We start from the raw sequence: 13,988 nt of genomic DNA, 5'->3' as shown, positions 1-13,988 counted from the left end.
CTCTTCATCGCAGTGCGTGGGCCTCTCACTATCGCGGCCTCTCCTGTTGCGGAGCACAGGCTCCAGACGCGCAGGCTCAGTAGTTGTGGCTCACGGGCCTAGTTGCTCAGCGGCATGTGGGATCCTCCCACACCAGGGCTCGAACCCGTGTCCCCTGCATTAGCAGGCAGATTCTCAATCACTGTGCCACCAGGGAAGCATCACTTAATTTTTTTGTGTCAATTTCTGTATCTGGAAAAACAGGGATATATACTTATTCAAGTATTTTGAGGTTCAAATAGTCAGGTACTATATAACCTTATCTCTGAAGATACTATAAACCTGTTAAAGCGTTACTACATCTGCCTAGCTGATATGGGGATAAAACATTTAATAACTGAATAATGGAAGATTTAAACTGCATTTTGAGAACTGTGCTGTGTTAGCTAACTAACACAGAGTCACTGTCACTACTTGCCTGCTGTAAGTCTTCTCCCTTCCTTCTTAAACCCTGAAAAAGCTAGAATTGAAACCCACTATTAATTCTTCACTATCAAATTATATTCTTGTTTATGAAAAAAAAAGTTTCTTGAATTTTCATTTGGAGTTCAGTGAATTCAACTGGAATTCACTCAAGTATAGACATTTTTAGAGTCTAATGAGAAACTATAGAGTCCAGTCTAGTGAAAAGCCTAGACTCTAGTCTAAGGAGGGGGGAAAATTCAGCTTACTCTTCAAATCAGTCCCGCCTAAGTTGTTCTTTTCCAGTTCTAAGACCATTTCGTCCTAGAATGCTTCTTTCTTCTAAAAGTGAAACTGAATTCAAATGGCCCATTAAGTAGGGAAAAGACTACTTATAATTCAATTTTTTTTTAAATTGAAGTCTAGTTGATTTACAATATTATGTTTCAGGTGCACAACACAGTGATTCACTATATACATATATATATATATATATATATATATATATATATATATATTTTTTTTTTTTTTTTCCCCCCGGTATGTGGGCCTCTCACTGTTGTGGCGTCTCCCGTTGCGGAGCACAGGCTCCGGATGCACAGGCTCAGCGGCCATGGCTCACAGGCCTAGCCGCTCCGCGGCATGTGGGATCTTCCTGGACCGGGGCACAAACCCATGTCCCCTGCATCGGCAGGCGGACTCTCAACCACTGCGCCACCAGGGAAGCCATATATATATATATATATATATATATATATAGTGTGTGTGTCTGTGTGTGTATGGTACGCGGGTCTCTCACTGTTGTGGCTTCTCCCGTTGCGAAGCACAGGCTCCGGACGCGCAGGCTCAGCGGCCACGGCTCACAGGCCCAGCCGCTCGGCGGTATGTGGGATCTTCCCGGACCGGGGCACGAACCCATATCCCCTGCACCGGCAGGCGGACTCTCAATCACTGCGCCACCATTGGCTATATTCCCTGTGCTGTACAATAATATATCCTTGCAGCCTATTTATTTTATATATAGTAGTTGTAACTCTTTTTTTTTTTTTTTTTTTTTTTTGGGGTACGCGGGCCTCTCACTGTTGTGGCCTCTCCCGTTGCGGAGCACAGGGTCCGGACGCGCAGGCTCAGCGGCCATGGCTCACGGGCCTAGCTGCTCCGCGGCATGTGGGATCTTCCCGGACCGGGGCACAAACCCGTGTCCCCTGCATCGGCAGGCGGACTCTCAACCACTGCGCCACCAGGGAAGCCCTAGTAGTTGTAACTCTTAATCCCCTACCTCTATCTTGCCCCTCCCCTCTATAATTCAAACTTTTAATATCTTATTTATTCCTTTACTGAAAATGCCTGATGTGGATATTATAATGAATGTAGTAAAATAGGTGAAGTTCCTAAAGATATCAAAAAACAGGGCAGCTTTGAAAACGGCCACGTGATAACTTGCTGTGAATGAGTAACAGTGTATGCCCAGTTGAAAAACAAATGAGGGCTAATATTTATCAGTTTACCTTCATTATTTTGCTTGCTTTTGTTTTATAAACAAATTGAGCCCTTTCTCTACTATTTTGAAGAAATCACCTTTGACATTAAGTTGCTAAAATTCTGTGTTAATGTATATATATTTAGGTTTTCCGTAAGAACAGAAGAGCTGCATTTACTGTTTTTAAAAAAAAACATAGCATATATAGGGAGACAGATTAGAAATGAAAAGGCCTGCCTCCCTTGGCTCACAAAATCCCCACATAGGTATTATTATCATCCCTTGTTTTACAGATATGGAAACTAAGGCTCAAAGAAGGAAAGAAAAGAACTTTCACTAGATCACACAGCTAAATCCATGAAAAGTCAAACACAGGTTTTTCTGACTTGAGGACACGCCGTCTAAACTAAACCACTAAACCACTAAAACTAAGTTTTGTAATATTTTCAAATATACATAGGAGAGTTTTACAAATGTTCTCCAAATAAACTTGCATTAACAGTTTAACTAAAAATGTTAATTTGGATTAAAGAAATATAAGTGATTTTACTAGCATTGTGAGAGAATTATCAAGTAAAATTTGGCCAAATTTTATATTATAGAAAAGCTAAAACGAACAACTCAGGTATTAAAGGAGCATTACAGATTAAGATAACCATATTAATGGTCACAATATTCGTGATTACTTTCAGCCATCTTGCCCATAAATTAAACAAAGCATTCTTTACATATCTAAAATCCAGTATGGATACCAATAACTCTCCAATGTCCTAAGGAGAAGAATACTTCATAGAAATGAAATGTCCAAACATCATTTCAGTCAGTCTCACCTTCACCAATCACTATAACCTTAGGGAGGCTGCTCTGCTTCTCAGCACCTCTCACTGTTGTGGCCTCTCCTGTTGCAGAGCACAGGCTCCGGCGCGCAGGCCCAGCGGCCATGGCTCACGGGCCCAGGCGCTCCACGGCATGTGGGATCTTCCTGGACCGGGGCACGAACCCGTGTCCCCTGCATCGGCAGGCGGACTCTCAACCACTGTGCCACCAGGGAAGCCCTAGCATACTATTTTTATCCTTACACTGGAGACACATCTCCAATATAAAGATCTGAGTTTGTAGTGTGCAATAGTGACCTACTGAACCTCCGTGTATAAACTTAAAATGTGTTCATTTTCTCTTTCCCCTAAACTGTTTATGGCTGTGGCAGGCAAGAATAATGGTGCCCCAAAGATACCCACATCCTGATCCTGGGAAGCTGTGAATATGTTAGTATACACAGCAAAAGAGAACTACAGTTGCAGATGGAATTAACGTTGCTAATCAGTTGATCCAAAAATAGGGAGATTTTCTGGATTATCAGGGTGGGCCCAAGGGCTCTTAAAACAGCAGAGGAGTGAGCAAAGTTAGAGCAGGGTCAGAATGGTATGTGAGAGCTTGACCTGCCCTTGCTGGCTTTGAAGATGGAAGGGGGCTATGGACCAACAAAGAAGGGCACCTTCTAGAAGCTAGAAAAGCCAAGGAAACAAGTTCTCCCCTAGAATCTCCAGAAAGGAAGGTTCTACCAACACCCTGGTTTTAGCCGAGTGAGACCCATGTCAGACTTTTAACCTACACAATCATAAGATAATAAATTGGTGTATGTCACCAAATTTGTGGTAACTTGTTACAGGAGCAATAAAAAACTAATATAAATGCCCTCTAATCTCACTTTTCCTCCTCCCTCCCTCCCTTCCTCCCTCTCTCTTTCTTTCTTTCTAAAGAACTGGGTTAATGTCCTAGAGCCAAAATGTAGATACTGCAAAATAAATGGAATCTCTAATGGAATGGGAAAACATTTCATTCTACAAACCTTAAAATTTAGGAAGAAAAATGCCACCAAAGAACATTCTACTTCTAGTACGGCTGAGTAGATTATTATCAGGCCAAACCACTGGGTAAAAACTATAAACTCTGGACAAAATATTTTTTAAAAAATTAAAAACCAAAAATCTTTCTGAAGGCACTGAAGAACAACCAAATGCAGGCAGACACATGAAGGGAGTCTAGACTTAGAAGAAGCCAATAAGGGTTCTTTTTTTTCTTTACATCTTTTACTGTGAAGGCAGGCCCCAGTCTATCCCATGCTGGGCAGCTAAAACTCCAAGAGAAAACCTGCAGCCCTAATGTCTTGAAGTACCACAGGAGAGGCTGGGATAACCACAGGAGAGGCATAGGCAAGTGGGAAATCCCAGAAAAGGAAAAGCCAGAGTGGAGAAGCCCCCAATTCTGTGGCTAACTCCAAACATGCATGCACACAGGGCAGACTAAACAGCCCAGCTAAAAGAACTGAACCAATATTTGAGCCGCTGTCCACAACGGAGCCAGACTGCAGTTCAAGTTAGTTGCCTGCCTGCAACAACTACAACGAAATACTCTTTGGAGGAATTTTAAAAATCTAGAGCCTCTATGACATCATTCACAATGTCCAAGATACAATCCAGAATCACTCAACATAAAACAACAAAAAAGGAAAACAACCCATTTTCAAGAAAAAAGACAATGGAGATTACCAAACAATAATTTCAAAACTGCTACAACAGTGCTTAAGGACAGAAAGAAAAAAATCTTCAGTAAGTGAAAAGATAGAAATAGAAACTATAAAAAAGGAACCAAATTAAAATTCTAAAACTGAAAACACAATCCTTGAAAATGCCACCACAACTCTCTCACCCCTATGATACTAATTAGTGGCTTGGGAGAGAGGCATGATGAGTTGTAAAATGGTGTCAACATTACAGAAAACTTTGGGCAATTACTAAAGGAAAGATGGAGATAAACCTATTTGGAGTAGCTGTTGCTCCACATTTCATAATTTTTAGGCAATTCTTGACAATCACTCAATAAGGTATTACTGCACTTTACAGAAAAGAAAAATAGAGCTCAAGGAGATTAACAAATATGGCTCAAGGTCACACAATTAGTGTCTTCCCCTAGACACTACTAAATTCTGGATATTTTTAAAGCAATGACGAGCTGAATAAAATCCTGTGGCTGAAGAAATTGGCAGCTGGCTAATAAAGAAGCAATTATAACAAAATAAGCAATTTCTTTGAAAATGTAAGTGATTTCCTTAAAGGTTTCTCTTTTAGAAAAGGAACTTTATTGGTGAGACCACTTTACTCACATCTTTCCTGACTTTTGCTAGGTCATTCTGATATCCCACTATTTGTAAAAGGCTAGAAGGGCCTGGTTAGAAGGGCAGTCACGGAATGTCACCTGTCATTATTATTATCCACATTGTTACCTGGAGCCCAGCAGGTAACAGTAGAACCTCAAGCGTTTATTGAAGACCAAACTCTGCAAATTGGAATACTCCCACTTGACAGCCGAGGACACCAGGTGAGAACAATAAGAGCCCAAAAGTGGAAAGACGGTGCACCCACCATCCAAACTCAGGTCTCCCTGCAAGGCCCTGAGCTCATCCTCCGCTACTGCGCGCCACCGCCCTCCCTTCTGCCGAGAAGTGATTCAACCTTTCTACGTTACTGCTGGGGGAAAGGCTGCTTTCCTTCCGGTAAATGCCCCGCCGTCATCCTCGTCATTTCTGGAACACGCTCTGTTAAGTTAGTGCGAACGGGTGTTTCACCCCGATTGTAAACGTCCTTTCTAGAGACGGGCTTGGATGTCAGGAGCGCGAGCGGCCCCGACGTCCTCCGGGTGCGGGACGCGGTGACGCCATCACTCGGCCAACTTCCCCACCTGACAAGGGCAGTGTTGCTAGGAGACCCTGGGGCCGCCCCACGCAGAGACTCGGCCTGCTAGGCGGGCGGGGGTCCCGGAACCGCCCTCCCGCCTCCCGTCCGGAAGGAGGCCTCGCGCCCGCCGCAGCCGCACCGCCGACCCCCTCGCTCCACGGCGACGCGGCCTCCCTGAGGAGGGCGAAGGCCGCGGTGTCCTTGCCGCCGCCCGGGGTCCCGTTCGGGGCCCTGGGCTCCCGCGTGCCCGCTGCAACAGGAGGCGCGGAGAGAGGGGGAGGGCGGCGGCGGCGCCCGCGCTCATTCGAGCCTCCTTACCCACTGGGCGGCGAAGCCGGCCGCACGGGCCCGGAGCGCCGCGGAGAGGAACATGGCAGGCCTAATTGCGGGCCTTTGGGCCGCGCCAGGTACAGTCCCGAGCGCTCGGCACGCACAGCGTGCGCGCCCCCGAGCCCACCCCGCGCGCCCAGGGCGGCAGGGGCGTGCGGGGGCGGCTGGGGCCAATGGGCAGAGACTTCCGGGGCAGGGGCGGCGCCAGGGTCCGCTGGCGCCCTAGAAGGCGGGTTCCGCGGGCAGCGGCCGGGGCCTCCGCCTAGAAAGGAGTTGTCCACGGGCAGCGCCTTGAGCTCTGCCGACCCAGGTTTTTGGGGTGAGCCTCCCTCTTGGAGGCTTAGGAGGATTTAACCGCCTCCTTTTTGATTGTGGTTGCTTAAAAACAATTTCCGTTCCGTTCCCCTATACATCGTATGTTACGAATTGCAGAATTGAAGATACAGGGGCTGCCCCCCAGTGAGCTGGGCATAGACACCAAATGCCTTGGTTCCCGTTGTTCTGCTTTAGAGGTGCGTGCCTACGTATTTAGGGACGAAACAATATGATGTCTGGAATTTGCTCCAGAGTAACGGGCCGTGAGTGACGACTGCCTGAAGCTGCGGGGTAGTGCTCGTTACTATTCTCGGCTCTTCGTACGTGTTAGAAATTTTCCATAATAAAACTTTCCAAAGAGAAAAAAGCCACTTCCTTCTTGATGTTTGTTTGGTAATCTCTGGAAATTCCAGCAAGTATTTATTCGGTAATAGCTCTGATCTGCAGAGCGCCACTTCCTGCTGTGGGGAGTTGACCACGCACTTCCCTCTTGATTTCTCCCTTGACTGCCTTTCCTTGTACGTCCTGAACTCACTCGCTTCCTTTTAGGCCCATTTTCTTTGCTATAATAAACTTGTGAACGATTTCTGGAACTTTCATATCAGGGAGTTTTTAAAAACTTATCCCTCATTAATTTAAAAACTCTAAAATATTAAGTTGCAACTCCTTATGAGTCGTATTTTACAAATTAGGGAATTGGAGTCACAGAGGGCTGCCAGCCAGTAGCTAGGAATAGACACCAAATGCCTTGGTTCCCATTCCTTTGCTTCATCTTTTGAATTAGTGTGCTTCCTCTAAATTGGCTTCAGTAGCTCCTTTTAAAAGGGAAAAACATTCTGGGCCTCAGTGTTGATTTAAGCTATTTTATTATAACATTACCTAAATATAGATACACGTAACACTATTATACACATAACACTATTCTTACAGTTCTTACATAACTAAAACCAAAACATATCACAAATACATAGAAACTTAGAAATGTTGATTGATACGGCATGGGTCTTTAAATCTAGAATGCATGCTTTTACTGGACTCTGTTAGGGTCTTCTCTAGCCTCCTGGCCTAGTCTTCATGATACCTTCCCTAAGTACACCTGGCTCCACTTTCATCACCACATTTACCACATTCTCCACCAAAGGTGCAGAATCCTGCCCTCCCCAACCCATTCGGTTCAACAACCTGTACTGTGCCTGGCATGTGGGAGGAATTCAATATTTCTTGACCATGAAAATCTTAACCACAGTGCAAATATATTTGACCTCTCTGAAAGGGCCGTATGTCTGCATGGATTTACTTACATGCATGTGTATCAGTGAGAGTGCTTTTCCATACAAGTAACAGGAAACCTAACTGAAGTAGATTAAACAGTACTGGGTTCATGATCTCCCATGAAAAGAATTCCAGAGGTAGAGAAGTTCCAATATTAGATAATTCAGTTACTCAAGGATGTCACTCAAAAACTTGAGTGCCTTCCATCTTTTACTCCTCCATCCTCAGCTAGGACTCCTATGATTGTTACAAGATGGCTGCAGCAGTTCCAAGGACCGTATGCAGATGACAACACTCCTAGGAGAAAAGGGTCTTACCTTTTAAGGAAGGGTCCCAGATGTTCCTCCAGCAGACATTATGAAACACCTGTAAAAATGACATGAAGCACCTATGAAATGCTTTTAAAAGTACCTAGCTTAGGGGCTTCCCTGGTGGCGCAGTGGTTGAGAGTCCAGCTGCCGGTGCAGGGGACATGGGTTTGTGCCCTGGTCTGGGAGGATCCCACATGCTGCCGAGCGGCTGGGCCCGTGAGCCGTGGCTGCTGGGCCTGCGCATCCAGAGCCTGTGCTCTGCAGCGGGAGGGGCCACAGCAGTGAGAGGCCCGCGTACCGCAAAAAAAAAAAAAAGTACCTAGCTTAGAGTAGGTGTTAGCATGGGGTCTTCCACGGTAGAGCAGTCTCTTTGGAGGTGACAATCTGTAGAGAATGTGTATATTTCATTCGTGTCTAACAGTAAGCAAGGATTTAGCAGGTGTCCCTAATTTCTGTTACTTAGGAGTAAAACCAAAGAGTGCAAAGAGTCATCCTTAAAATATTAAGGATCAGGGTTAAGGGACTGTCTAGCCTGTTAAAACTTTTTCAGCAATGATACAGAAAGTAAAAGGCCTTTAGTTCAACATTCAACCGCCGGTAAGTGTGACACCACTCTGTTCAGCAGTCCAAAAGATTTGTTAATGCCCAGGTGACTCTGACTTATCGTTAACCCAAATAATTCTCAAGTGCAAATGTCGGGATTAATATCTCTTACACCCAGTAATGTGAGTTCATTTCTAGAGCCATCCCACTGCACAATCAACTATTCTTCCCAAAGTCCTTAGGCTAGAATTGTGGGGACTCTTTGAAAAATCCCTGCTCTTCCTCCCGCTTTTTTTCTTTTCTTTCTTTTTTTTTTTTTGATGTGGACCACTTTTAAAGTCTTTATTGAATTTGTTACAATATTGCTTCTGTTTTATGTTTTGGTTTTTGGGCCGGGAGGCATGTGGGATCTTAGCTCCCCAACCAGGGATCGAACCCATACCTCCTGCATTGGAAGGCAAAGTCTTAACCACTGGACCGCCAAGGGTGTCCCCCTCCCACTTTCAAAGTCATTGTTTCTGAGCACAGACCCACACGGACATCAGTGATTTCAAATGTTAGTGACCTAACCCTGTAGGCTTGATTGAAGCTGGCTTGATTACATACATGTAATGGACATTATGGCTGCCTGGTTAGGGTATATTCCACTATTCTAAGTTAGTGCTATTGCCATAAGCCCAGGGAAGTTGGCCCTAACTATAGTGGCCAACCCTTTAATTAAAGAATGCATGTGTTTGGGACTTCCCTGGTGGTCCAGTGGGTAAGACTCTGCGCTCCCAAAGCAGGGGGCCTGGGTTTGATCCCTGGTCGGGGAACTAGATCCCGCATGCTGCAACTAAGAAGTCCACATGCTGCAACTAAAAGATTCTGCGTGCTGCAACTAAGACCCGGCACAGCCTAAATAAATAAATAAAACAGTAAAAAAAAAAAAAAGAATGCATGTGTTTGGGGGGTGGGAGATGGGGCATTGGGCGCCAGGGGAGCTAGAATAAAGTTGGGGGGAATGACCAAATGTGGGAACTTTGGCTCTGCAAGCCCTATGACTTCTCCATTTGAAGCATCACAAATTGGGGCTACTGAGGACATGGATCATGGAAACCATGAGCTTTGTCATCAGAGGGACTTGGATTTGAATTCTGACCTCATCACTTACTAGATTCTGGGAAGGTTTGGTCCTCAATTTCTGAAAGTATAATTGGAACATTAAACCATTCAGTTTATGGAAAATGATTAAGGTGGTTCCTGGCAAAAAGTTCTTTGTAGTATCTAACAGGTGGTTCGCCTCATCCATGGAACTTTTTAGTCAGAAATTCTAAATTGCAAAGATCTCCTAAGTCACATCCTACTTACTAAGGCAGCCTCCGGCAGATCACTGTGTACCCTGCCGGCTAATAATGCCAACCGGCCTGCCTCGCCTGGTTTTCTAATGAATAATGTGAAATGCAGGCCCAGTCCCGCTTTCAGGGAAGAGGAGCAACTGAGAGCCAGTTGTTATGAAGTCAAAACTCAAAGGAAGGAAAAAAAGGGATGAGGTTACTGCTGGGTGAGTAAGAGAGAGTTTTAGGAGGCAGGGTTGGGGGGGTTCTTCAAGCAGGAAATTTGAAGATGTAAAGAAGAGTCACTGGTCACAGTGGTACACTGAAGTGCTCAGCTGTTTCATGCTGTTTTACACCTGGGTGAGGGGGGATAAGGGCAGTGAATCATTTCTTCATGGTCCTTCCAACTTCTCCTCGAGTTAACTGTGGATGTGTAGGACCAAACAGGAATGAAAATCAGAACAGCCAGTAACTTAAGGACTTCAAGAGCAGACTGTTTAAAAAAAATAATAAGCCGGGACTTCCCTGGTGGTCCAGGGGTAAAGAATCCGCCTTCCAACGCAGGGGATGCGGGTTCGAGCCCTGGTCTGGGAAGATCCCACGTGCCGCAGAGCAACTCAGCGGGCAAGCCTCAACAAGAGAGCCCGCGTGCCGCAAACTACAGAGCCCACGTGCCGTGGAGCCTGCGCACCACAACTAGAGAGAGAAAACGTGTATGCCACAACTAGAGAGAAGCCCGAGGGCAGCAATGAAAGTTCCCGGATGCCACGATTAAGATCCCACGTGCCGCACCTAAGACCCAGTGCAGCCAAGAATAAAATTAATTAATTAAAAATAGAAATAGAAAAAATAGTAAGCAGAATGTCACCTAAGCCATTAACATATTCAGGTGACTTGTTACTTCCCTAATGTGAGACTGAACCTAGTGGCTTCCATTGCTTAAGTGAAATTTTTTCTCAGAATTTGATCAGTGCTTCCTGGTCAAGTAATCAAAGTAATTAAACAACAATGAATACAGGGCTTCCTTGGTGGCGCAGTGGTTGAGAGTCCGCCTGCCGATGCAGGCGACACGGGTTCGTACCCCGGTCTGGGAAGATCCCACATGCCAGTGGAGCGGCTGGGCACGTGAGCCATGGCCACTGAGCCTGCGCGTCCGGAACCTGTGCTCCGCAACGGGAGAGGCCACAACAGTGAGAGGCCCGCGTACTGCAAAAAAAAAAAAAGAAAAAGAAAAAGAAAAACAATGAATACAATATTTGCCTAACAGATTGGCAAAATTTTAAGACTGCTAATTGCTGGTATGGGTAATGTGTGGAGCAACAACCTCTCATCCTGCGGTGGTAGCAATGTAAATAAGACCAGCCTCTCCAGAGAGTAATTTGGCAATACGTACTCAGTTTCTTTTTATTTTAAAAGATTTTTTGACGTGGACCATTTTTAAAGACTTCATTGAATTTGTTACAGTATTGCCTCCGTTCTACGTCTTGGCCTTTTGGCCGCGAGGCACGCGAGACCCCGGCTCCCCGACCAGGGATCGAACCCGCACCAACCCCCAACCCCACCCCTGATCCCCGCCAGCCGCATTGGAAGGCAAAGTCCCAACCACTGGACTGTCAGGGAAGTCCACTGTACTCAGTTTCTTAATATGCAAACCTTTTACCCAGCAATTTTACCTCTGTTAATTTATTCTAAGGAAATAACTGGAAAAGTCTATGAAGTTGTATGTACCTCACAGTATTATTCATAATACTGAAATCCTAGCAGCCATGTAAATGATCGTCATCAACAGAGAACTGATTAAACAAATTGCAGTGCAGCCATACAATGGCTACAGATTTAAAAATAATAATAAAGATCGGTATTTATCATAAAGGAAAAATGCCCATGATAGATTAAGTTTAATTTAAAAAATTTTACAGAGGGTTATGTATAACACGATCACACTTTTTGTATGTGCGTGGAAAAAAATGCAGAAAGGTACATATCAAAATGTTAAATCTCTCTGGGTGATGGGATTAAAGATAATTTTCATATTTTTCTTTATGCCCTTTGAACTGTCTGAATTTATTTCAATTAACGTGTTATTTTCATTACGTGAAAAATAAAGCTGTGTTCATTTTGAGAAACAGCCTAATTAAGAAAAAAAGTTAAAAATGAATAATTTTCTTTTTTTTTAAATAGTTTTCTTTTATACTCACTTCTTTTTAGTGGATGAAAACCTTCAGAACTGCTTCTTTACCTGTTACTGATTTTTGTGCAGGTCTTCATTTAGGGCTGAGAAGAGGGAGATGGACCATTTCTTAGGCTCTTTGGGGAGTTTTAATTCTAGGCAGAAGCAGCAGCTCTAGACTCCTTAAAATCGCTGTGCGTATCTGAATTCATGTCTTCCTTGACCAGTTACAAAAGTATTCATAGAAAATCTGTTTAAACAGCCAATGCTCCTTGCTTATATAAAATATTCCTTGACTAAGAAAAATGATCTTGCATCTCTTTACTTCATTTGCTTCATATTCTTGTGTGGTTGGTATAAATAGCCCAAGCTGCACAGTGAAAGAGTGGTCCGAGCAGAGTGAAATGGGTCAGGAAAGACTTTCATTCATTCATGTGCTGTACAAATGTATTTTCAGCCCCTATTAATGGGCTAGGCTCCAGGGCTCTGAAGATGGAGATGCGGAAGATCGTAGTCCCTTCTTGGGAAGACCTTACACACTGCAGGGAAATGATGATAAAATAAAGTGTATGTGCAGGATGCATGGGAACTTAGAGGGAGGGTGCCAAGTCTTAACTGGGGGAGTTCATGTCCACCGACACTTGAAGGCTTTGTAGGGGTTTGCCTTAAATAGGGTTTCTTGGGGACAAGTTTTCACCTGAAAGAGGTGAAAGGTAAGTGTTGTTAGAGAGCAGCTAAAAGGTCCAGGTGGCAAATAACTAACCTCCTAAACTGATTCTGCTAATAAAAAAGGTTAGAGGAGACGTATCCCCACTTCCTCTGGGGCCCACTTCCTACTGGGTAATACCAGGGCACAGTAACAAAGGCACTTGATCCCCGTGCTGGGCCTTCATGGTCCTTCATGGAAGGGGGGTGCTTTTGGCACGACTTGCACACTGTGTGCCACTTGTATGTGTTAATGTCAAGACAAGGAGCTGTGGTTCCAGGGCGGTGGAAGGACAGGAATGGTAGTACAGATTCGGAGACAGCTGATTTGATGAGTCCTGGTATCAGCATTTCAGAGCAGGAAAGACTAGAAAAGATCTGGTCCAATCTCCTCACTTTAAAAAAAAGAAAAGTTACTGAGATGGCCAAGCTCTTAACAACTGCCCTATTCTTTAAGAATAAATTATTAAATGTAATGTTCTGTGAAATGGTGCTCTAGTACACTCTGTAAAACTTAACGAAAAGACTCATTTTGTTCATCTGGGGAGCAGAGTGGTAATGCTGTTTCCTAACTGGAGCCCAATGTGATTCTTGTGTTTATATAGTCAAAGGTCAAAAGCTGACTAAGAACAGATGAGCCCTTTCCTTTTGCATCACTTTTCAAAGAACTTAAAATGAACTATCATTTTCCATTATTTACTTAAGGGATTTGTTCTGCAGAATTTGTAGCTCTTGGGAATCCCCTGTTGTTCTTACGAAGCGCACAGTCTGATTCTTCCTCATCTGTCAGCATCTAGGAATGCAAGTATCACTATGCATGGTGTAAATCACCCAAAACAGAATAAGAGGGCTGAATTGTCCAGTAATGTGTGTGACTTTCCACAAATATCTGATGTATTTGTAGGGGTTTGCCTTAAATAGGGTTTCTTGGGGACAAGTTTTCACCTGAAAGAGGTGAAAGATAAGTGTTGTTACAGAGCAGCTAAAAGATCCAGGTGGCAAATAGCTAACCTCCTAAACTGATCCTGCTAATAAAAAAGGTTAGAGGAGACATATCCCCACTTCAGGAAAGAGTCAGGAAACCACTCTTCTCTGAGATAGAGGAAATGATAGAAATGGAGATAGAGAGAAAGGGGGGTGGGGGTGGGGAGACAGAGAGAAATGGGAGAAGGTGTATCAGGCCAAGGATTAATTTCTCTGAATAAGAGAACCTTCTTTTCTAACCAGCATTTCATCTGAGGTAAACAAAGGCACATTCTTAAAACCCACCGCAACCCTAGACTTCCAAGGGCTTACAAAACTGTATAGCTTACATTGTGTAGAAAAGGGTTTGCAGTAATTTCCACATGGATTCACTCTTCTGCTAAACTC

The 13,988-nt window shown here is 44.3% G+C and overlaps 1 protein-coding gene across 3 annotated transcripts in view; it reads right to left on the bottom strand.

Moving 5' to 3' along the window:
• NDUFV2 (NADH:ubiquinone oxidoreductase core subunit V2) overlaps positions 1-6,122 on the bottom strand; it is a 33,961-nt gene extending 27,839 nt beyond the window's left edge. Inside the window, exon 1 of one of the 3 annotated variants that reach the window (XM_032602591.1) lies at positions 5,974-6,122. In XM_032602591.1, the coding sequence (XP_032458482.1) occupies positions 5,974-6,027 (54 nt within the window). In that variant the 5' untranslated portion in view covers positions 6,028-6,122. Of the gene's footprint in view, positions 1-5,343; positions 5,646-5,973 lie in introns of those variants that run through there. The other 2 variants (XM_032602593.1, XM_032602592.1) reach the window with 2 other exon arrangements.
• Positions 6,123-13,988: the final 7,866 nt, after the last annotated feature.

The sequence above is a fragment of the Phocoena sinus genome, chromosome 14, assembly GCF_008692025.1.
Source record: "Phocoena sinus isolate mPhoSin1 chromosome 14, mPhoSin1.pri, whole genome shotgun sequence".
Lineage (NCBI taxonomy): Eukaryota > Metazoa > Chordata > Mammalia > Artiodactyla > Phocoenidae > Phocoena > Phocoena sinus.
This window is presented reverse-complemented; position numbering and strand designations above follow the sequence as displayed.